Here is a 23,542-nt window from a genome sequence, read left to right as displayed (position 1 = left end):
GGTCATCAGTTATGAAAAGGGGCGTGGCTTAAACATAGGGGACGGGCAAAACCATGACCAATGACAAACAAACTCTCTGCTGAGTTCAATGATATCTCACACAAGTGTCTGCCTTAAACAATTAAAATGTTATGAAAGGGGCGTGGCTTAAGCATAGAAGAAGCAATGAAGAAGGAACTCTGCTGAGTTCAATGACACCTCACACAAGACTACCTTAATCGGTTCAAATGTTATGAAAGGGGGCGTGGCATGAGTAAGTGGGCGCGGTTAGTATAGTATGTAAAGTATAGGGGGCGGCTCAGTATCACATGAAGACCACACATTCTAAGTTTCATGTAAATCGGATGATGTTTGTCATATAAGGCTGATTTCCTGTTGCCAGCGGGGGGCGCTATGACCAAAAGTCAATATTGGCCTGTATATGTCCTCAGGCCTGGACTCTTGTTGATTGTGGTAAATTTCAAGCACATATGACAATGTACACTGTAGTTACAGCCACTTTCTCGTTCATCGCTAAACACTCAAAATGGCCGCCACGCCACGCCCACACCATTTGACGAAAGGTTTTTCTTTTAATAACTTTTCATCTTTAAGGTGTTGAGATGGTACAGACCAAATTTGAAGTCCATCGGATGAAATCTCTAGGAGGAGTTTGTTAAAGTATTGCACCTTGACTTTTAGGTCTACTTCCTGTTGCCACTAGGGGGCGCTATGACTTTGAGTCAATTTTGTCCGGTAAATGTCCTCAGAGTTAGAGTCTTATGAATTAAGAAAAGTTTCGAGCCAATTGGACAATGTACACTCGAGTTACACCCACTTCCTGTTTCGATGGTGAAACGCACAAAATGGCCGCTCCGCCACAGCCATGCCCTATGACGAAAAGTTTTTCTTTTAAGAACTTTTAATGTGTAACGTTTTAAGATGGCACAGACCAAATTTGAAGTTGATCGGATGAAATCTCTAGGAGTTTGTTAAAGTACGACATGCAGAAATGGCCAAAATCGCACTAATTTCAAACTTTGAAATCAAAATGTGGGGCATTTGTATGGGTGCAAGCGAGCCATTTTTGTGCGCCTATTCCCGAAACCCTTAAAATACGTACATTTTCACCAGACTTGATGCGGCCGCCAATTTTGGTGAGTTTTTGAATGTTAAGCCCCTCAAAAAGGCAATTCATTTGCCGTAATAATAATTCCTTCAGTTTCAATAGGGCCTTCGCTGCTGTCAACGCTCGGGCCCCAATAATAATTCCTTCAGTTTCAATAGGGCCTTCACCGCTGTCGGCCCTAATTAAAGCTGCAAGCAGCGATGACGGGCCCTCCTCCTTGCCAAGGGGGTACTGGTAGACACAATATCACATGTAGACCACACATTCTAAGTTTCATGTAAATAGAGGGTCCTCCGAGTCTATGTGCAAGTTTTCGTGCCCATCGGACTCACGCCCCAGGAGCAGTTAGACAAAGTAGGTTTCCCATATAGCAATATATTGCCGATTACTGAAATAAAATTAAAACAGCGCCATCTAATGGCTGATTGCCGCCATGTTTGGAACAGATGCTAAACCGAGCATGAGGAACAACTGTATCAAGTTTCGGGGCAATCGGACTAATTGTTGCCAAGATTAGGCAACTTTCTTTTTAGACAGGAAGTTGCTGTAACTTCCACATGTTTTCAATTATCAAAATTCTATGGATAACTTTTCGTCATGAGGGTCAACAGATACTACCTGCAAAGATTCAAGAAGATTGAAATCACGGCCTAGGAGTAGTTTGAAAGAATGTAAAACACATGAAAGATTAATAATTAATAATGGCCGCTTTCCGGTTGGGCAGAGCTAATGAAGGTATATGGGAAATATGTCCGCAATGATTAGAGCAATATGTGTATTAAATTTGGTGAAGATCTGAGCAACTATGTCCAAGTTAAGCCCTTCCACGCCTTAGGGGGCGCTATAGAGCCCGCTTACAGGTTTGGGCGAAATTGCTGTACAATCTCGCAAAGCTCCCACGTGTTTATGTGGGCGCCAATTTTTGTGAGTTTTCGTATATACTGAGGCCGTCAAAAATGTGCCTAAGTGCTAAAACCAATTAGGGGGTGCTATAGAGCAACCATACCACTCCCAAGCCTAAATGTGTATTCAGGTGAAAGAGTTTAATATTCTGCACATGGCTGCTACATTTTGAGAGTTTTCCTGCATCCTAAAGTCCTCAAACAAGCGTTGATAAAATAAAGATTTTAGCACTAAAACCAATTTTTCGGAAATTTTTGAATTATGTAATTTTTTCTAAAAATAGCACGATGGATTTCAAGATGAGACCTATGTTCCCTCCAAATTTGGTATATTTAGGGCCCGAGCGCCGACAGCGGCGAAGGCCCTATTGAAACTGAAGAAATTATTATTACGGCAAATTTAAATTAAGCCTTTTTGAGGGGCTTAACATATTCAAAAACACACCAAAATTGGCGGTCGCATCAAGTCTGGTGAATATTTATGTATTTTAAGGGTTTTCGAGAATAGGTGCACAAAAATGGCTTGCTAGCGCCCCCTTACAAAGTTAAAAAAATTGAGCTGTTGAGCTGCAGTGCGTTTAACGTAGACTCACGTAGAATTTTGCCGAACCTCAACAGCAGTCTTGAGTTTCCACAGGCTAGCTATGGGCTAAAAATAACTGCATTTTATAAAGAAGTATTCGACTGGGGATGGGGGCAGGAGAACGATTTTGGGAGTAAGATTTTTGGCAAATAGACATTTTAAGAAATGGATCAAATGGTCAAAAGACAAACCATATTAATCACCATATTAATGAATGCTTAGTTAGATCTATTAGTAATAGTGATGGGCTCATTTAAACTTACTAGGCTGTGACCTTCATTATGAGGCTGAAATAGTTTTGCAGCTCCAGACAGATTTTTTAAATGTTTTATGGCCAAAAAATGTTTCTTGGGATAGTAAAGGTTGCTGGCCCCTGACCATGGGGAACCGTCAGGGCTGGACTGGGGTAAAAAATCAGCCCTGGACTTTTGAGACCCAGAACAGCCCACCACAATCGGCCAGACACCAACCGTCCTTGCACTCCCCTTCAACACATGTACATACCAGCAGGGTATTATACTGTATAATTTTAACATTCACTAGCCATTTGGCTGGTGGACAAAAAGTTAATTTTGAACCCTGCATACCAGCCCCTAATACTTATCTGAGTGGTAAGTAAGAGAGTATGACAATGTACTCACTGAGTCAATAAGGCTGCCTGGCTCTTGATGGCAAGATGGCTAAAGGTTGAGGGTGGAGCATGGCTGTCATCAAGATGTCTTGTATAACGTTAGTTAACAAGTGATTTGTGGTAAGTTAAACTAAGGCTGCATTTTGTACACAGTATGCAACTTGTATTATAGTGGAATGTGGATAAATCAGAAAGTTATAGTACTATGTTTGCAAGTGCCTTTGCTTGCTAATACATAATACTAAATACTAAAATTAGCTAACCAACAGCTATCTTGTCATCTCTGGTCTCTCTTTAAGGGCCGATTTAAAAAAAACCAACACACAAATAAACCGGCCCACCAGGAAATCCAACCCGTTCTCATTCCGAACTCATAAAATAAGGACGTTTGGGCAGTGGCTGTCAGAGTCTGATGCGACGAAAAAGGCGTCTTTCAGTGTGTTTGTAACGCACCGGGGAGTAGTTAGATAGGATTTAGCAAGTAGTATGTAAGGAATTAGTAGTATGAAATGCGAATTTCCGCATAAGGAAGTGGGTTGGGGTGGTGGATGGGCCAAACACAGGACTTTCACCCAGGAGACCGGGGTTCGCATGACGCTTGTCACGCTTGCTATAGTCATTTTTTTCTTTAACCGACCCGTTCTTCCCGCATGTCACAGAACCGTACGCCCACCCATGACCCTTTCCTAAACCCAACCGTCCCGTTCTTCCTGCGTGTAACGGAACCGTACACCCACCCACGACCGTTTCCTAAACCCAACCGTCCCGTAGTTCTCGTGTGTCATGTAACCGTAAGCCCAACCACGACCTTTTCCTTAACATAACTGTGTCAAAAGGGACGGCAATAATCCCGACCAAGTGCGTTTACTTATAGCGCTAAAGGGGCAGCAATAGTCCCGACCAAGCGCGTTTACTTATAGCGCTAAAGGGACGGCAATAGTCCCGACCAAGCGCGTTTACTTATAGCGCTAAAGGGACGGCAATAGTCCCGACCAAGCGCGTTTACTTATAGCGCTAAAGGGGCAGCAATAGTCCCGACCAAGCGCGTTTACTTATAGCGCTAAAGGGACGGCAATAGTCCCGACCAAGCGCGTTTACTTATAGCGCTTTTACGAGATGGGTGTGAGAACCTGTTGGGAAATCTCCCGGTACCCCCGATGGCCAATTCATGCCTTGGAACTGTGAAGGAACAGAGCCACAGGTGGAGGGCTGTGACTTGCAGAGGATCAACACTGACTCTGACTGCTTAATAGACCTCCCAACTACAGATGACAATACACCATGAAGCGTCAGCTGGGTCACAGTTGACAATTTTACAAATCCTGAAGATTGGTTCTGTATGGGCCTGACTCCTTTTAAAGGGTCAAGTTAATGATAGTAAATGGAGGGTCATTAAAGGGGGCGTCTGTTTTATATTTTGACTTGGGTCTTATTTTCTATGGTTTTGGTTGTCATTCCTGCAACAATAAAATTGTAGTGACCAACTTCAGTACTGTCATCTGGAAACACAATCACACGGGTTGTAAACAAACCTCCAGGTTAGGCAAATACTGTAGAAGAGAAAACGAAAGAGAAAGGTGAATGGTAAAATATTAAACTTTGAAGACATCCTTCATAGTTCACACACCAACTTCCTGATTAAACTTTGATTAGCAGTGCTGTACTTTCCCACTACAGTATATGGTGATCATGTTAGACAACAGTTGCCTATTTACTGATCCAGCAGACATAAAGCAACATTAGTATTCATTTGGAGTTGTGTTTGTGTTCAACATATGAATAAAAGTCCAATGTTCAGTCACCCTTAAGCTCTGTTTTAGTCTGCTAAATGCTCCAGATGTTCACCAGCTAATCACTAACTTCTGCTGGTTTGTGCTGCAAGGTGGTTGGTGCACGTAGTGTTCAATGGGTTTATTGGAGCTTTTTCACTGAAGGCAGCTGCCTGCTGCTGCTGGTATCCTGGTTTATCAGAGCAAAGTTAGCTGTAAATCCCAAACCAGAAGTAAAAGAGGCGGACAAAGCTCTGTAGATTTGCAGAGCTGGTGATAATTCTGTGTAGGTTCATCACTATGAGAAACTCCTTTCACATTAACACAGTCATTTGATCAACTGGCAATAATAATAGTGCAGCTTTAGTATAAAAAATACAGTAAGTAAGTAGGAGTGGTCCTTTAAATTCCAAAGTAGCCCATGGTCTTGATGTCATCAGCAGGACGAACCCTGCTAAATGATTCTTTGTTCCCTTTCCTCTAGGCTGCTGATCAAAAATGGTAACAGCATAGATGCAGCTGCCCTGTATGATTCATATGAGGTGGAGTATCTTCCCAATGAAGGTCTACTCAGCACGTCCAGGCACCTCTTCATTGAGCTGACTTCAGATGCTACTGGCACATCCACTGGAATTGCCATCAGGTATCAAGGTAAGCACCAGAGCTATGGATAATTCCAGTATAGGACGAGATGACATGGTGTTTGCTTGATGTCACAAATTGTGAAAACCTGGAGAAAACATCAGAAAGCATTCATTATAAAAACACACACAAATAAGTATGTTATCTCACTAATTGCTTGAGGCCAAGAATAGCTTAGCATCAGTCAGAAATATTGGCCTTCTGTGGATTCTCAGTGAATTATCGATTTAAAAATATAGTGAACAAAGACCTTCAGAATATACAGTAGCTTACTGCAGAGTGAATGGCTGGAGACACTGACTTCCAGCAAAGATGAAATTCAGGTAATCAAGGGTAATACGACCACCAAAAGACTGTAAACTGTATTAAAGCAGTAAAAAGCTCCAAACCCTTTCAAACAGTGCAACAACATAAAAGGTATTGGTGGGAGGGGTCTGAGGACTGGAAGAAAACTGTTATTAGAGTTTTGGTAGGTTTCTAAAAGGTGGAACTTTTGTATTAATTAAGGCAGATGTTATAGGTCAGATTGAGAACCCGTAAGTAGATAAGAATTCCTGTAAAACAGCAGAAAATATTAGACAGGAGACGAGTGTTTGCTAATGTGCCAAAAATATCTCTTTTTGTTTCTCTATTTTGCTTTTCTACATTCAGCATCAACACAAAATCAAAAAAATAGATATACCTTAGCTAGTTAGCTTTCTCCTTAGCTTTCAAATGAAACAGATTCAATTTACAATTTCAATATGTCCTACTACATTTATCCTCATTCAGTCCTATAACTGAGCTAGCATTTCAGTTTAGTTATCAACCACTTAAAAGAAAATACCATTCAATAAACATAGAATTTCTAGGCTGTTCCCTTATTTAACCTCACCTCTTAAAATGTAAAATAAAGAAAACACACCTTATACATTGCCACTAGCGGCTGTTGCTTGAGCTGTCAAAAATATACATCAGATTACAACAACAACATATTCATTTAAAACAAGCTGCTATATTATCACAAATACGTATTTAAAACCAACCTAAAATGTGCTGGAGCCAAAAACTAAGAAATATTTAAATCTTACTTCACTCTTATTTTGATCTCAACGGAAAGTTCACTGCCGGCGCCATCTTGAGACCGCCGGGACAACAAGAACAATACGTTTCTCTACTTGTACACAAACCGTATAAATGTACTATCTTCCCTCCACCAAACCGATCTAACATTACAAATGTAACTGTTAAACAACATCTGTATAAGTATACAAGTTTTAAAGCTTCACAAACCTGTAAAACAGGAGAAAATATTAGACAGGAGACGAGTGCTCGCGTTTTGTTTAAATTTTTTTTGCAAACTTTTACCAATATGTTATACAGTGTTTGAACAATTCGGCATCGTTCTTACAAAAATTATGAAAAAGATGTTCATTCCCATCCAAAGAACATTACAACCTTACTTAATGATAAGAAATATAAAACTCAAGAAGAAAGGCACTTCAATACATAAAGAGAAAAGAAGAAAAAAACAAAATAAAAAAAACAAAAAAAAACAACAAAATACCGAAAATACAATACAAATAGAAGGTGAAGTGGAATGTAGGCTATATAATCACATTTCCTTGAAAAAAAAACTTTCAGTAAGTCAATATAAATATTTTTTTTATTATTAATAATTTGGATAGACTCAAAAAAATTCCAAAATTCAATTCTGAAGTGAGTAAAAGTTGGCTTTTGTCATAACAGTAGAGAATGTTGGACCCAAATGCAGAGATGGCAGGCAATGTGATGAGCTTGAATCTTTATTAAACAAAAAATCCATAAAACCGCAAGCAAGGTTACCCAAAAAAACGAAGAAACAAGGAAGAACAGGAACTACGGGAATTAGTAACACGGAGACAAAAAACAGGCAGACTAATACACAGCACTCCGACAAGGGAAAGACAGAGACTAAATACACTACGGAATGAGGAAACAGGTGAAACACATAAGACAATCACAAGGAAAACTAAAGACAGGAAGTAAAACCAGACAAGACAAGACAGAAAACCAGACCGTCAAAATAAAACAGGAAACGGAGCAAAATACAAAACAGAAAGACTACCAAAATAAGACAAAACACCAAACCCATAACAGCTTTATGGATATGTAATTTCCCTTGTAGAATTAATAGGTTGACAATCCTATGTATTGTTTTGTTTTTGTTATCATAATTAAGAATAACATCTTTTGCTCCCAAATTGATTACTTGATTCATTTGAATATTGGAATAGTTTTCAATTTTCTTCCAGAACCCCACAGAATTCCAACACTCCCAGAATAAATGTAAAATAGTTTCTTCTTCAATTTTACAAAATTCATATTTATTGTCCACAGCCACAAATCGTGAAACAAATGTGTTTGTGGGATAAACATTGTGCAATATTTTAAAATGTAATTCTTTCAGTTTACTGGGGATAACAAATGTGTACAGTAGAAGCCATGTTGATTCCCAGTGAATGTTAGAATAAAAAGAGTTCCAAACTAATTTCCCCCGTGGAGTGATTTTCCTTTTACTGTAGAAATAATTCCTTATATGTTTATTGGTACATTTATGACTTTTAATATTTATTCCATTAACAAAGAAGGTCAGATACAATTCTTGCAATTCTTGTCTCTCAGAGTGACATTTCATTAGTTGAAGAATTCCTCTAGGTATAGCATTTATTACCATTTTATATTACTTTTGGGTGACAGGAAAGATTTTAGATCTAAGAAATTCCTCATAACTAAGAAGTTGAGATTCATCATTTTGTAAGTCTGCAAGAAAAATATATTTCTATCAACCCAGTGTTGTAGATATAAAGACTTATTCTTTCTGCTTCTGAATTCATTGTTCCATGTAATAGTTCTGTGTGGATAAAGATTATGAATAAAGCATAAGTTTGCAGTGTTAAGCGCCTGCTGATGAAATTTAGACAACTTTTGCAATAATTTAATTTCATTATAACTGCATTGTAATACAAATTGGAGGCATCCCATTTTTCCAAAAATGGTCTGTGGAATGAAGTACCAAAGGAACTTTTAAACATTATTTTATCCATTTAATTCTAAAGGTATTCTTCACATCCATGAAGTCTAATATTTCCAAGCCACCTGCACTTCTCCGGGCTGCTAGAATTTCCTTTTTTAAACGATGGCATTTATTTTTCCAAATAAAATGAATTAAAATGTTATTTATTTCTTTACAGAGGGATTGATGGATAAACAAAGATTGGGTAGGGTAAATAAATCTAGAGATACCATCCGCTTTACTCAAAAGAACTCTACCTAACATGGACAGATCTCTCTGAAGCCACATATTGAATATATTTTTAGTTTTTTGTATTTTGGGCTTGAAGGACAATTCCAGTCAATTTCAACACATAGCTCTGTTGTTTGTAAATTTGGAGTGCTGTCAGTAGCAAGAAAAACGAAAACAACCGGTGCTGCCTACACAGTGTTATCCCCCTGCTAGAGTTAGCACCCAACAGGCTTAAACAGGGCAAGTTTTAAACGTGTTTTTAGCCTCTAAACATGTTCGACATGTCATCACAAGTGCCTACCCATGTGCAGTGATTCCTTCCGAGGGAACACAGCGAATTTGACTGCAGTAGATGTGAAAGAAAGGCATAAAAGTTGTGTTAATTCAGCCAGTGCACATACCTCTGTTTATGTCCTGTTTTCTGGAGAATTCCACACTAGTCGATTGCCGAACTCATACAATCCAATATTCAAAAACGTATTTTCCCCCCAAAAAAATGATTTTCCGTGGTTATGTCCATAATAATGACTGTAGCAACATGCTGTAACCTGACACCACAGCTCAGCCAGCAGTTCAAAAGTTCAAGAGCTATCACGCATGTGCATAGGTTACTTAGCAACGGTGGAGACTCACAGACTGCCAGCTGAGAGAGAGACAGAGCTTGGAGTTAGATCAGGAGGAATATGAGAAAATGGTTTGACTTTGTGCCTTTCCAAATTGCGGCATCCAAATTAAGAGATATTTGTGCTTGAGCTTTCACCATCTACCCCGCCACAACCGGGAGATTTTACAGTTGTGGCTGGTTGCACTTCAGCTTGATGTGCGAACTTTACGTGAGAGAGATTACCGTGTTTGCAGTCATGTGTACTGTTATATTATAAAACCACTGATAACAGCAGGTTTTAGCAATATATCATATAACTGTACAATTTACTTATTCTCACAATTTATTTATTCAACTTTACTTGTACAATATACATATTCTTACTATTTCCTGATAGAACTGTGTAATTGCTTTGCTTATTCCTAGTAATGATAATACCACTGATAACAAACAGGTGTTTGCAATATATTATAGAACTGTAAAATCAGAATCAAAATCAGATTTATTGGCCAAGTATACTTACATACACAAGGAATTTGACTTTGGTAGGTGTTAACTCTCTATGCATTCAACAAATAGACACGTATTAGTAACATACTGTACAATAGAGACAACAATATACATACCAACACATATCAACATAATATACACAAATACAAATATACAAATAAGACATACTATCAAGACAAGTACACAGGAGTGGGATATAAAGTGCAAAAAGTAATAGTGAAAATTAGTGTGCAAGATGCATATTCTTATAATTTACTTATTCAACTTTACTTGTTCAATATACATATTCTTACTTTTTCCTAATAGAACTGTGTAATTGTTTTTTTCATTCCTCGTAATGACAATACAAAGTATTACTAGAAATCACAGTATTAGACTCAGAAAATGTCCTCTGCCTCTTTGAATCCCGTGTAACTTCCAGTTGGGGTGCCACGGCCAAGGCACTCTCCTCTCAGAACCCACTCTAGAATCACCCGGTAGGCCACAAGTCTGCATTGGCTGGGGGGGGGGGAGCTTTGGTTATTTCACTAACAAAGTGGCGCATCTATTTACAACAAAAAGCAAATGTACCTAAGCAAGGACAGAGTCACGAAAGCCTGTTGTAGTCACTCATTAGACAGCTGGCCATCAGCTCCGTCCGGTTTATGTTGCTTCTTGCAATTTACTTTCAGAACAAAAAAAAAACGCTTCGAGAACATCCTTGTAAATCAGATGGGGAAACCTCTCTGTATGGGCGAAACAATGTCTGTTATCTGGGGACCATCCAGACCAGGCTGTATGAGATCCCATTCCTTACAGCACAGGCTTTCTTCCTCGGTGGTCATTACGATACAGTTTCCACAGGAGCACCACCATGTCCCCACACGTCATGGCCTTGAAGCAGCAGCCTCTGCCTGCTCCTGTTTGTGCCCTTCTCTCAACAAAGTCTTGTGCAATTAACTCTTTGTCTGGTTCGAAAAGATAACCCCAACCATCAAACTCCAAAAACTCCTCTGTGTGTTCCACATTGGATTGGGATGAACTGTCCATCTGAGTTGATAGTCTAAAAACACTGACACAATCTGTTGCTATAGTTACCTATGCCCATGCTCAATAGCTCTTGAATTTTTGAACTGGTGCTTCTGGCTGAGCTGTGGTGTCAGGTTACAGCCTTGCTGTCATTACTATGGACATAAACACGGCAAATCGGTTTTTTTGTGGAAACGTTTTGGAATATTGGCTTGTATGAGTTCGACAATCGACTAGTGTGGACTTCCACTGGAAAACAGGAAATAAACAGAGGTATTGATTAACACAACTTTTATGCCTTTCTGTCACATCTACTGCAGTCAGACTCGCTGTGTTCCCTCGGAAGGAATCACTGCACATGGGTAGGCACTTGTAATGACATTTCGAACATGTTAAGAGGCTAAAAACACGTTTAAAACTTGCCCCGACAACTGCCGTTTTAGCTCAGTGGAACCTTATACACGTAGCTGCAGCTTCTCCGTGTTGCCTGCACCGATTCAGGTCGGGGTTTTTTCAATCGAAAGTACACGCATATTTATAGCGATCAAGATTAACGTCAAAATTGGCAAAATTCTTGTTGTTCTTTAAAATTTTTAGAGATATGGATTCCAAGGTATTTAATACTATTTTTCACTGGTATATCACACATAAGAGTTTCTTCAGTCACATCGACAGACATCGAATTTCACACTTCGAAACATTAAGTCTTAAACCTGATGCCAGAGAAAAGGAATGTATTTCTTTGGTTGAGTTTTCAATTTGTTGTTTATTCTTTAAAAAAAGAACTGTGTCATCAGCTAGTTGAGAAATTGTGATCTCTCTTTCAAAAATCCTTAAACCTTGTACATTATTACAGTGTAAAATATGTATTGAGAGCATTTCAACAACAATGAGAAATAGAAATGGAGAAAAAGGGCAACCTTGGCGGACTGATCTATAAACTGAAAAGCTTTTGGTGGTATTTGGATATAGCATGACACAGCTATTGATGTTTTTATAAAGCATTTTAATACCGGAGCTAAATCTTCACCAAAACCAAAAGTTTGAAGTGACCTAAATAAGAATTGATGCTCTACTGTAAATACCTCATAAAAATCCAGCGATAAGATCACAGCGTCAGATTCCACATATTCAGAATAATTTATTAGATCAAGAATAAGCCTAATGTTACAGTTTATATGCCGATTAGCCATAAAGCCAGTTTGAGTTTTATTTATGATTTGACTTAAGCCTTTTTTTAAATGCCTGGCAAAAATTAGTGAAAGTATTTTGTAATCTACATTTAGCAACGTTATAGGTCTCCAGTTTTATAACAGAAGATGATCTTTATCTGGTTTGGGAAGCAATGTTATTACACCTTGCTTCATAGTTGTAGTCATATCCTCATTATCAATACAAAACATGTTAAAAAATGGAGTTTCAATTATGTTCCAAAAACACCTATAAAATTCAACAGATTTTCCTTTTTTCATTTTGTTTACAGCTTGAAGAATTTCAGGTTTTGAGATAGGTTCATCACAATCTAATTTAAAGACATTCGAAATTTGTGGGATAAATTCTCTAATTTTGCTAATACATTTCTCATCCTCTTTTTTGTTATAGTGGGAGCTGTATAGATCAGAATAGAAACGAGAGGTAAAATTTGCTATATCAGATGGATTGGAATTTATAGAGTTGTCAATTTTTAAGGAAGTAATATTATTTCTCTTATAATTTCTTTTTTCCAGTGCAAAGAAATAACTTGTATTCCGCTCCTTCCTCTAACCATTTTGCTCTAGAGCGTATAAAGGCTCCTTTGGTCATATTAATATACAATTGGTCAATCTCTTCCTTCAGACTTGACAGTTTTGATTCTTCCTCTTCAGTAAGAGTTCCTTTATTTATTAAGGAGTTCAGTTCTTTCACAGTTTCGAGTTCTCTGATAGTTTTGCGTTTTTCATTTCCTTACTATATTTAATAGCCAATTCTCTGATTTTACATTTTTGAACATTGCTAAGTTCATTGCAATTGAAAATGTCACACGCAGTACCTTCCACTGATTTACAAAAGGCTTCATCATTCAATAGATTAGAGTTAAATTTACAGAAAACAAGAGTTTCTGGTTTGTTCTTTATGTATTAGCAAAAGTGACAACTATCAATTTGTGATCTCAAAAAGGGACATAGCTGTGTAATGTTTCAGAAACAAATTTAACATTACTCTATGTATATTCTTTTTGATAAGGATGCAAATAACGCCAGACATCAGTAACATTAAGTTGTTCACACAAATGTGATATAGGTTTCAATTTTGAGTTAGGGGAAATTCTTGCTGGTAATCTATCCATTTGGTCATCTGCTCCGTCATTTAAGTCACCACCAATAATTAAATGAGCATCTTTGCATTTCTCCTTCATCTTTTTTAACTCTACTGCTAGTTGGGTAAACATGTTTTTTTTTGCCAAAGCATTGTTATTATGTATATATTATTTAACACCAGAATCCCATTATTCATTCTAAGAACCAGAATAATCCATCTACCCTCTTTAGAAAGGTGGGAATCTAACACATCTCCTTTAAATGTATTGAACAAAATAGCTACTGCTGAGTGATTAGAACCATGACTTAAATCTGATCCCCCCCATTGACTTCTCCAGAATTTCCCATCATCATCACTGAAAAATTGAATCTGCATTAGAGCGTCTACAGAATAGAAAAATAGTCTTCCTTTTAGAGATGTTCCATATGCCTTTGACATTAAGAGAAACCACTTTAAGGTTAATGAAAGTAGTGTTTGCCATACAATCAGTAAAGGATATATAATTAAATAAAAAAGGTAAAAACACAGGTTTGATGCCTACAAATAAGGTAAACAGAAGATAAGAGCTAATAGGAACCCTTAACCTTTGGTAGTGATTAGAAATACCCTGAACACTGGGAGTACCAAGAAATAAGATGTTGAACCTTCAGGCTACTTAATTGTCCACTTGTCAAACATTTATTTGCCTGGTTGTATTACCTAGACAAATTAATACTGGGTGAAGATTTTATGCAACAAATTTCACACTATCGATGAAGGCGACCAGACCTTGCCATCTGGTCTTCTTTTCGTCCTTATGAGCCTGCTCGACCAGGGGCCACAGTTTGTTTGGAGAGAGTTATACTCAGTAAATGTAATACAACTTTTTTTTCTGCCACATGGCATCATTTTGTCATTGATTACATGGCACTTTGCAACACAGTAATACAACATAGACCGTATTTATTGATATTGATTGATTTCAATATCGATCGATCTAACACCAAAGATTATTTTGTACCTTAAAATAATGTTTCCAAGTTTGCCAGATCGGGTAGCAGATCTGTAGCATTCATCCATGATCTGTAGTTCGAATGAGACATAAGAATAATGGTAATGGTAACGGTAATGGACAATTCCGCTTCCAACCTGTAGGGGGACCAAAGAGGAAAAGTGCTTTGGTGTCTACTATAAATGTGCTGGTTGACAAGTAGCTAATGCTAATTCTTGGTCTATAACGTTAGCAGAGAATTTCGAATAATGGGAGAACTTCCACTCTCTTGATACTTCCGGCTTCTGAACTGGTTGCAGTCTCACTCTGGTTCCACATGAGGGCCCTCACAGGCAAGTGCAGAATGAATGGTGGTCTATGGAGCTATATCCCCTCAAAATCTAGAGATCTAATTTGAATGTTGCATTCGAAAGGGGAGGCTAAGAAAATACACACGGCTGGGTGTTAGATTTTTTTAAAGTCGTTTTTTGTTCTAAAAAGCCTTTTAAAATGTCAATGACATCATACACATCGTACGGCCAGAGATACTGCTTTACGGCAAGCTCTGAGTCACTTCCTTTATTCTCTGGAGGCATCGACAACACAGCTGACAGGTTAGGCTCTCCCTGTCAATACACGTGCTAGAAATTGCTAATTGCTAATGTGACATAATCTGACATTCTGGTTCCAACCAATAAGCATTCATTAGCTGAATGCTAGCATGTTATGGGCAACAACAACTCAACCTGTAAGAAATCAAAAGGACATAAGTACTCGTTCATTCAACTTTCAACCTATAATCCCAGCCCAGTCTCATGGCAGTTCGTGAAATGCTTACGTTATTGAATCTATTGATTCGTGAACAGGACACGATTATGTTGTTTTTTTCGTGTGGTGATTACGAATTTTAATTTAATGTATGGTTAGTGCTACCAGTGTTCGTTCCGAAAATCTCCTGCCTGCCGAATTCGCCCCCCTAAATCTGACTCATTATCTTCATAACTTCCTCTCTTACATCTTCGTTCACTCTTTCAGGAAGGTTGATGAGACCCAAATTCTATCTTCTGCTGTAGCGTTTGCCTTCTTCGGTTTTCTCTTTTAGTTCTTCAATGCTCTTGTCTAGCCTTTTCACCTTGTCTTCTGTCTCCTTTGCTTGAAAACCAAGGCCTTTCATCTCTTCTTTTACCACAATGATGTCTGCAGAGTTTTTATTTATCCGTTGTTCAAAGACAGAGAAGCGCTCCTTCAACTCAAAAATAGCTTTGCGAATGTTGGCGTTAGAGACCTCATTCTTATCTTTGTTGGCACATACTTTCTTTGGGTTTGGACTATTAATTGGAGAATCAGGAAGAGGCGAACACAAACCTAAAAATGTGTCTTCGGGGTCCACATCCATTATCAGTCCCCCTTTTATGCCTTTTTTTTACGTCTCTCTTTGCCATTGTGGTCCACGAGCCCCGTGTTATTAGCTTGGTATGTTAGGTACCTGATCGGTTTTTGCACGTGTCATCTACAAAGTGTTATTTTCGGCTGTCCAAGTTCTTATATTGGTAGTTAACCCTTATTCAATGAAGGTTCTCAGTAGATTCCCCCCAATAAATCTTAGAGCAACTTAATGCATTTAGCTTCTCTGGTGCTTAGGAATCTTTTGGGTACACATTATAACTTGCAGCTTCTACCTGCATAACCTTATACATTAGAATCTATATGATGTACATTTGTATTTCATATTAAGTTTCATCTAATGGCTAGGGTGAGATATCACTTAGCTTCTCTTATCTTTTGCCCTCACATTTGTCTCAGCACTCCGATCGGCGGCTCTTCTCTGGTCCACGAGGACCAATTGGAAATACAATCAGTGTAATCTTCTTAGGCCTCTGCTTCGCTGCCACAAATGAGATTAAGTCCAAAGGGAGCAACGGACCTCGTTATGGCCATTAACAGGACATAATGCTGTTTAGCGAGTCTCTAACAGATTTGATGGTTCCTCCTTTATCCTGACAAACCATTTCCACCATGGTGAACGGCTATATTTTAAATACAATTTTAAACACCAATTTTAATAGCTGTACCATTAGATTGACTATCTAGATATTTTTGCATTAGTTGTGAAACATTTCTCTGACACACAGCTTGACATATTTGTTTTATTACAACCTTTTCCTTACTGTACCATACAGGAAACCAGGGGCCTAGAAATAAATCTGATAACTAGACAAATGTTTTTATAAATGCAAGAAAAAGAAAAAGAAACGATAAAATAACAAATTACCGACATGGCAATTCATTAAGGACTTTTATAAAAGTCATGGTCTCTTAGTCATATAATTGATGGGGACATTAACTCATCTGGCAAGCATAGCTCCTCACTTTCGTTTTGATAGAAGCTCAGTCCTTTCTACCACTGAAAATGTCTTTTGTACAACAGGCTTTGCAGCAGGCCACTGCTACGAACCCTTCGTGAAGTACGGTAACCTGACCAGTAGCGACAACACTTGGGCAGTGGGAGCTGTGGTGGAGTTTGCCTGTGACCCCGGCTATACTCTGGAACAGGGATCTGTCACCATTGAATGCATGGACCCCAACTATCCCCAGTGGAACGAGACCGAGCCTGCCTGCAGAGGTCCGTATGTGCATGTAAATGGACTCTATTTATATAGCGCTTTTCTAGTCTTAACAACTACTCAAAGCCCTTTTACAGGAACCATTAACACACATTCATAGACTGTGGCCTGCTCAGCCACCTGCTCATCAGATAAACATTCACACACATTCACTCACCGATGGCGTAGCATCTGGAGCAATTTGGGGTTTAGTATCCTGCCCAGGGTCCAGGGATCGAACCACCAACCTTCCGATTGGTAGGCGACCGCTCTACCACCTGAGCCACAGCCACCCTTTTTGTTGCTGAAAAGAAGTGACCCATCTACATCTACATTAAACACATCTTGTGTTTAATCATTTAGGTTATATATTTTTTTGATTTTAGACATTTAGCTGACAAGATTCACCTAAAATGAGTAAACAGTGGGTCAGTACCTCGGGGGCTGTTGATACTGTTGTTGCAGGTTGGATCCAACTTTACTTATGATGGGTGTTTGGGTCTGTAAATACACAAGCATACAGTATGATTTACTGTAATTAGATCAGACGGGACCCATGAACAACTTTTGCTGCACTTTTAGTCAGCCAACAAACATACAACAATGTACCTGCTGAACTCCTCACAGTTTTAGTACAAGTTCACACAGCCACACATTTTGATACCATTTAGTACTGCAATAAATTATTTGACTGTTCATATTTAATAGATTTTATTGTATACTTGATCACAAAAAGGAAGCATTTGCATCCAGGTGAAATGAACACCTTAACAAAACAAATGTTCCAAAGTAAAACCAAGTGCAGGGCCAAGTGTAGTGGGTAACATTTTCTGTAGTTTTAAATAAATACAATTGCACAATTGCCTAATTGCATAGGACCATTAGAAGTGGGTCCCATTTGCTTTGGGATTTCCAGGCTCAGGTTCAGTTGCTGTCAGATGACTTTGGCATGGGGTTTATTTAAACTGTTCAGCCCTCCTCAGGTACAGGTAGGTAAGTCAACGGTCCCAGTTTTTAGAAGCCTAAACACAGTAAAAGCATCTCTGGAGTTTCCATGAATATAGTCTAATTTAAAAATAAGTGTGGATTGGCTTTTCTACAGATTAGTTTGACCTGTTCTTCATTATAAATTGTATTTATGATATATTATGTTATTTAGCTGAACTATGGTACAGCTTTTTAAACCCATTAAGTCTCTGCAGCCACTAACCAGTCCTGCTGCCATGTACATACAGCTCCCTGATTTAAATATTTTTTTCAGTTTTGGACTGTATTTTATTTCAGCCAAACTATTGTTGGGCTGCTTGTGTTTCATTCAATATTTAAGAATTTTGGCCTCTTTTATTTAAAGCTTTAGTGTGTACCTTTTTAATATTAATGAACGTCCGTTACATGTGAGTTAATACAAAGCTAATTAAGACTATTAGCTTCACAAAACACTCTGTATTTCTCAGTATGGCTATGTTCAGAAGATTGTGTCATCCAGCGACTTTCACGTGCAGAAACTCGAGTGAAGATAATTACCTCTTCTGAAGAGTCCATAATGTTTTTTTAATCCTCCGTGTCCAATGGTGTTGTCATTACTTAGAATTCCTCATCGGGGGGACAGAAACTACGAACTATAGTTTAAAAATATATTTTTTTTTACAAAAAAACGTCCATATTTAGCAGAGTAAGGTATTAACAATTTTATTGTTTTAATAATGGCATTGACAACCAGCCCTATTGCTCTATGTGTGTTGATTAAATTAACTGTACCCTCCGCATTGCCCATCTTAATACCCATGGTTGTTTATGTGTGTGTTTTCCAGCTGTGTGTAGTGGCGAGATCACAGACTCCGCTGGAGTGGTGCTGTCTCCTAACTGGCCTGAAGCCTACGATAAAGGCCAGGACTGTATTTGGGGAATCCACGTTGAGGAGGACAAGAGAATCATGGTGGACATTCAAGTGTATGTATTCAGCTTCCACATGTGCAGTTTGATCCGCCTCCTCACCCTTTGCCCTTTGATATGCAGAAAGCCGTATAACGACAAGCCTTTTTTTGATCTAATCATCACCAAACCCACTTCATCTCCTCTGCTTATACGTACACCAGTCCTCGGCTTCAAACAGTGCCACAGAAGCAGTTTGAAGATTACAAAGAGCTACCTCACCATGACTGGTAAAACCCATTAAAAACACAACACGCTGCTAATGAAAGAGCGCTCGGCTTGTGAATGAGATGCGTAAGTGCTACATAGACAAAGGTTAATTAGGTGCAGTGAAGAAAACTAATTATATCAGGGAGGGTTTGTTTGGCAGTCCCCCACCACCAACACTCTCACTCCTCCCCCACTCCTGTAATGGCTGCTGTGTGGAGTAGAGGGTGCAAGTGTACAGCATGGGAGTGTGTGTTTCCTGTGATTGCGGTGCCAAGGTGAAGACACAGAGCAACACACGCCGCCGTGTCAGAGCCCGATAAGTCAGTCAGCTGTAGAAAATCATTTGCCATTTTTAAGCAAATTAAGGCGAGCTCATTTGCATAAGTCTTATGCTCTGTTTTTTCTCTCTCTGTCTCTCTCTCTGAACAGCACCTGTGCTCTTGTTGTACTTTAAGAAGCATTGATTAATGGCTTCCTCTGGTTTTTGAAAGGAAGTCTGTCAACATGAGTAATTGCTCTTGTTCATGTAGTAGAGCAGGTGATTTCAGTGAAGGTATCCTGTGAAAACATTTAGACAATACCACAGCCCAAAAACCAAACTCAAAGAGAAAATGACATGTGTTGTCTACTACCTGCATCTTTTTGTTACCTATTCTATTTTAACTTCACAACTTCTAGGATTTTTAAACCCCCATGACATGGTAGTGTAAAGTAAATGAGTAAAAGTACATGCACATGATCCAAAAAAACCTTCCCCATCATCATCCTTACATTAACCTTTAACCCTATCACCAGACAGAACACTGATATTGTACAATTCTCCAAAACCCTGAATCACATTCAATGACAACAACTTCTTATTGTCAACTGCATTAGATCTAAGGTTAAAGCCTTTAATTTTATAAGTGATGCTTATGTGTAGTTATATAAGTGTAGATACAGACAGAACACACTAGGACTGTACCTGTCGCTCAAATCGGATTTTGCTGTTCATTATGAATACTATCCACTATATATATTTTTTTTTCATATAGATAGACTAGTGGTGTAACGGACCATAGTTGATCTGTGGTCCGTACGGATCAACACACACTGTTCGGAATGCATATGAACCGCAGATCAATTGCAAAGTTTAACCATAATAATAGTGTGAAACTGTCTCTGTTACTTAAAGTAGGCTGATAAATCTCTATGGAGGGTTGCCGTGAAAAGAATAAGGTAACGTGAACGCCGCATGTTAAAATCCGGTGCTAATATGGCACCGGTGCCTAAATGACAGGTATCTACCGGACGGAATAGCAACGCGAATTTCTTTGCCACTTGAACACCTTGCGCTGCTCTCTGATGCTCCGAAACCGACGTTAAAGCCAAGGCAACAGAAGCATCGTTGCATGTGACACTAGTTAACAATAACGTTACACTTGGCAGCAGGTAACATTAAAGTTAGCCTAACATAACGTTTAAACATGGTTAAAATGCTGACAGCTAAACGGTGTAGTGTGTGGCTGTATTTGACTGTAGAGGATTCCAACACCGGGATGTACAACAGTCTGCAGCTAAAGCTATGAGCTAAAAGGCACAAACTAGCACTTAGTCACTGCTGATGTCAGAAAAACAACACAGACAGGACTAAATGGTGCGTTTACTTGAAACTGGTAAACCTCGTGGTGCTTTTAAAATTATTGTAAAATACCCTTTTCTCGTCTGTTTTTGTCGTTTAACAGCATGTTTCAGCAGGTGAAATACAGTACGTTATTACTGTTATACAGTATTGTTATTACATTTTTATTAAATAATTTAAATTCCCCCCTTTTTTGTGCTGATTTGAAAATTGATCCGATCCATAACTCAAAACCATGATCTAAACCGTTAGTTTGGTGATCAGTTGTACCCCTAAGACTAACGTTATCAAGCAGTGCTTTATTGAACTGCCTGAGTTTTTTAACGGGGTTCGGCAGGATGTTCAGGGTTCACGTAATAGAGTAAACTAGCCGTGTTAGCCCTCCGATATAATGCGAGCCAACTACGCTAACGACGGATCTTTTACCGACTAGATATCAAACAAAAGTCAGAGACTATATCTTATTAAGTTGCTGTGTGCTGTAAATTCACCACTTCTAAGCAGAAGATAAAGTTCTCGTTATCACGGCCTCTACCTCTGGGAAGCTGCCTCTGACTCACTCACCCTGGGCCGGGTCCGCAGCTGCCTGTAACGGAGAGCAGTGTGAAATCAGCGTGAAACCTCTTTAATTGGAAACCAAAACAGAATACCAGCCACACAGAATAATTTGATTCTCGTTTTTTCAACATATCCTTTTACAAGTTTTTGGTCTAAATGGTAATACAGTATGGAGTATACGACTGTCTTTATAGTGCTGTTGTTTTGGTGGCTTGAGAAATGGGATCATTGTTCTTAAACATACTGTAGTTGTACCATGCTGCTCTGAATTGGGGATGAGGTCTGCATATGTTATTAGGATATTTGTTGAACTGTCTGCATAGAGTATGATCACAGATTTTGCATTGCCATTTTAACATGAAAAGTAATTGGAAGAAACTGCAAGTCAAACGATCCAGCTTACTGCAATGATGCTTTAAAGAGACTGTCAACAACAGTTTCATGGAAGGGTTTGAAGGTGTCTTTGTTTCAGTACATACAATATTCTTCAGCATACATGCAAATGCACACAGACACAACAGCACACAGATGCTAAAAATCGAGGGATCCCTAAGGATCTTTTTTTTAGGAAACGATACCAAGTCCAAGAATTTCCAGGAAAAACACTAAGTCTTTCAGCTGCACCAGCAACTAACAGGCTATTGGCCACCTCATATACTGAATGCCTTGGTTCCCAGCAACACTCAACTGACTGGTTGGAACCAGGCCCAACGTACTTTTTCTGTGTTGCCAACCTTGCACTGGGCTCACCGTTAGTTTTAGGTAATTGAATCAACAAACAGAGGCAGACAGAAACTAAATCTTCATGTACTGTATGATGGTTATCATTTATTGTCCATCATGGTCAAAGAAAATTACTCCATTCTGTAATTTGCTGCACGCCACTCCACGCATCCATATCTGTACTCTCATCCTTGCGTCTGTCCTCTAATAGGCTCATATTAGCTAAAACTCACCCTCTTGAAGCTTGGCAACCAATCAAAACAGACAAATGACAACCTATGACTTTGAGAAACATCAGCATTCATAAGTGCATTCATGTTCCCACAGGAAGACCCCTTTTGATTTAGGTGATTCCATAGCCTCAAGGACATCTTTTCAACTTGGGACATATGTGATATGTCCCCAACATTTTTTAATCAAATCTCTCAAACAGTGTCTTCTTACTGTCCAGCTGATGTAACCTAGATAAAAGAAGCTCTGAGTTGGTAAAGAATGCCAATGCACTAATGTGGGTTGTGTTCAGTTTTATACCATGCCCTCACAGTAATTCACTTTATGAGCAGTGGTGAGTGATCTGGGCATATTGGGTCATATTTGGTATTTGGTATCCATGTTTTTCTTGGTGCACTACCGCTACCATCATTCAGTGGAGTAGCATCACACTGGCAGCAGGAATGTCTATCACATCATTAAGAATGAAGTCAAAATCCCTGACGTATCCACCAATGTTAAAGCCAAACCCACTCCTTTCCATAACCTGTTCTGGAGTGCAGTCACAAGGTCAAAATGTAAATCTTAGCCTCCTGGAGGCAAGGCTCTGACAAAAGTAAAACTGTCAGTCTGGTGTTCATTTTTGTATTGTGGTGGTAAACATTGCAGCCTTTAGGGATTGTTAGTGGGGATTATATTGTGTGTATTGTGTGTTTGAGCATTTGTGTGTCCAGCGATATGCTGTAAAAAGTCCGCAGCTCAAACCAATCGAGGTGTCAGTACATTGTGGTCCAGTTTCCCAGACAGTGCACATGGGAATATACCAAAACAGAGATTTCCAAGGAGAGAAGCATTGTAATCCAGCACCAAGTCTTCTTACTGTCTGAACATATGCCTAGCAGGTGTCTGAGCAATTACATGAAGCTTATCAATTGCAGCTGTTCTCCCAGAGCCCTCGGGGTTAGACAGTGTACAGAGATATGTGAGGCCCTGGGTATTGGTTCCTCCTTTTCCACACAGAGACCTGCGCTTACGCGCACATATCTCCTGCTCCATCTGTGTAATGGCAGGAGGGACATTATCACTAGGGTGTATCAAATTACTTTTATGGATGGCCTTCAAATGAAAGAGGAGGGAGTGAAAGGTGTAATTAAAGTGAAAGTGAGGGAAGTAAAATTAATGAAACCACCCTCTGTCCCACAAACTATGACTACTGTCCACTGCTTGTCCACAGCGACAGCCGTGGCCAGAGGCAGTTTTCGGGTTGTCCCTCTGTCCCATTCTTGTGAACGCGATATCTCAGGATAACCCGATGCACCAGATGGTTGATGGTTGAACCATCTGTCTATCACATTCACAATTGTTGTTTTGAACGAACAGTCGCGGCCGTCACAG

At 39.1% G+C, this 23,542-nt stretch overlaps 1 protein-coding gene across 1 annotated transcript in view; it reads left to right on the top strand.

The window, feature by feature from the left end:
- sez6b (seizure related 6 homolog b) overlaps window positions 1-23,542 on the top strand; it is a 218,763-nt gene that overhangs the window by 153,067 nt on the left and 42,154 nt on the right. Inside the window, exons 6-8 of the mRNA XM_078244986.1 lie at window positions 5,478-5,644; window positions 16,719-16,913; window positions 18,705-18,843. Of these exons, the coding sequence (XP_078101112.1) occupies window positions 5,478-5,644; window positions 16,719-16,913; window positions 18,705-18,843 (501 nt within the window). The remainder of the gene's footprint in view (window positions 1-5,477; window positions 5,645-16,718; window positions 16,914-18,704; window positions 18,844-23,542) is intronic.

The sequence above is a fragment of the Sander vitreus genome, chromosome 3, assembly GCF_031162955.1.
Source record: "Sander vitreus isolate 19-12246 chromosome 3, sanVit1, whole genome shotgun sequence".
NCBI lineage: Eukaryota > Metazoa > Chordata > Actinopteri > Perciformes > Percidae > Sander > Sander vitreus.
The sequence above is the reverse complement of the archived record's forward strand: the minus strand, read 5'-3'. Positions and strand labels throughout refer to the sequence as shown.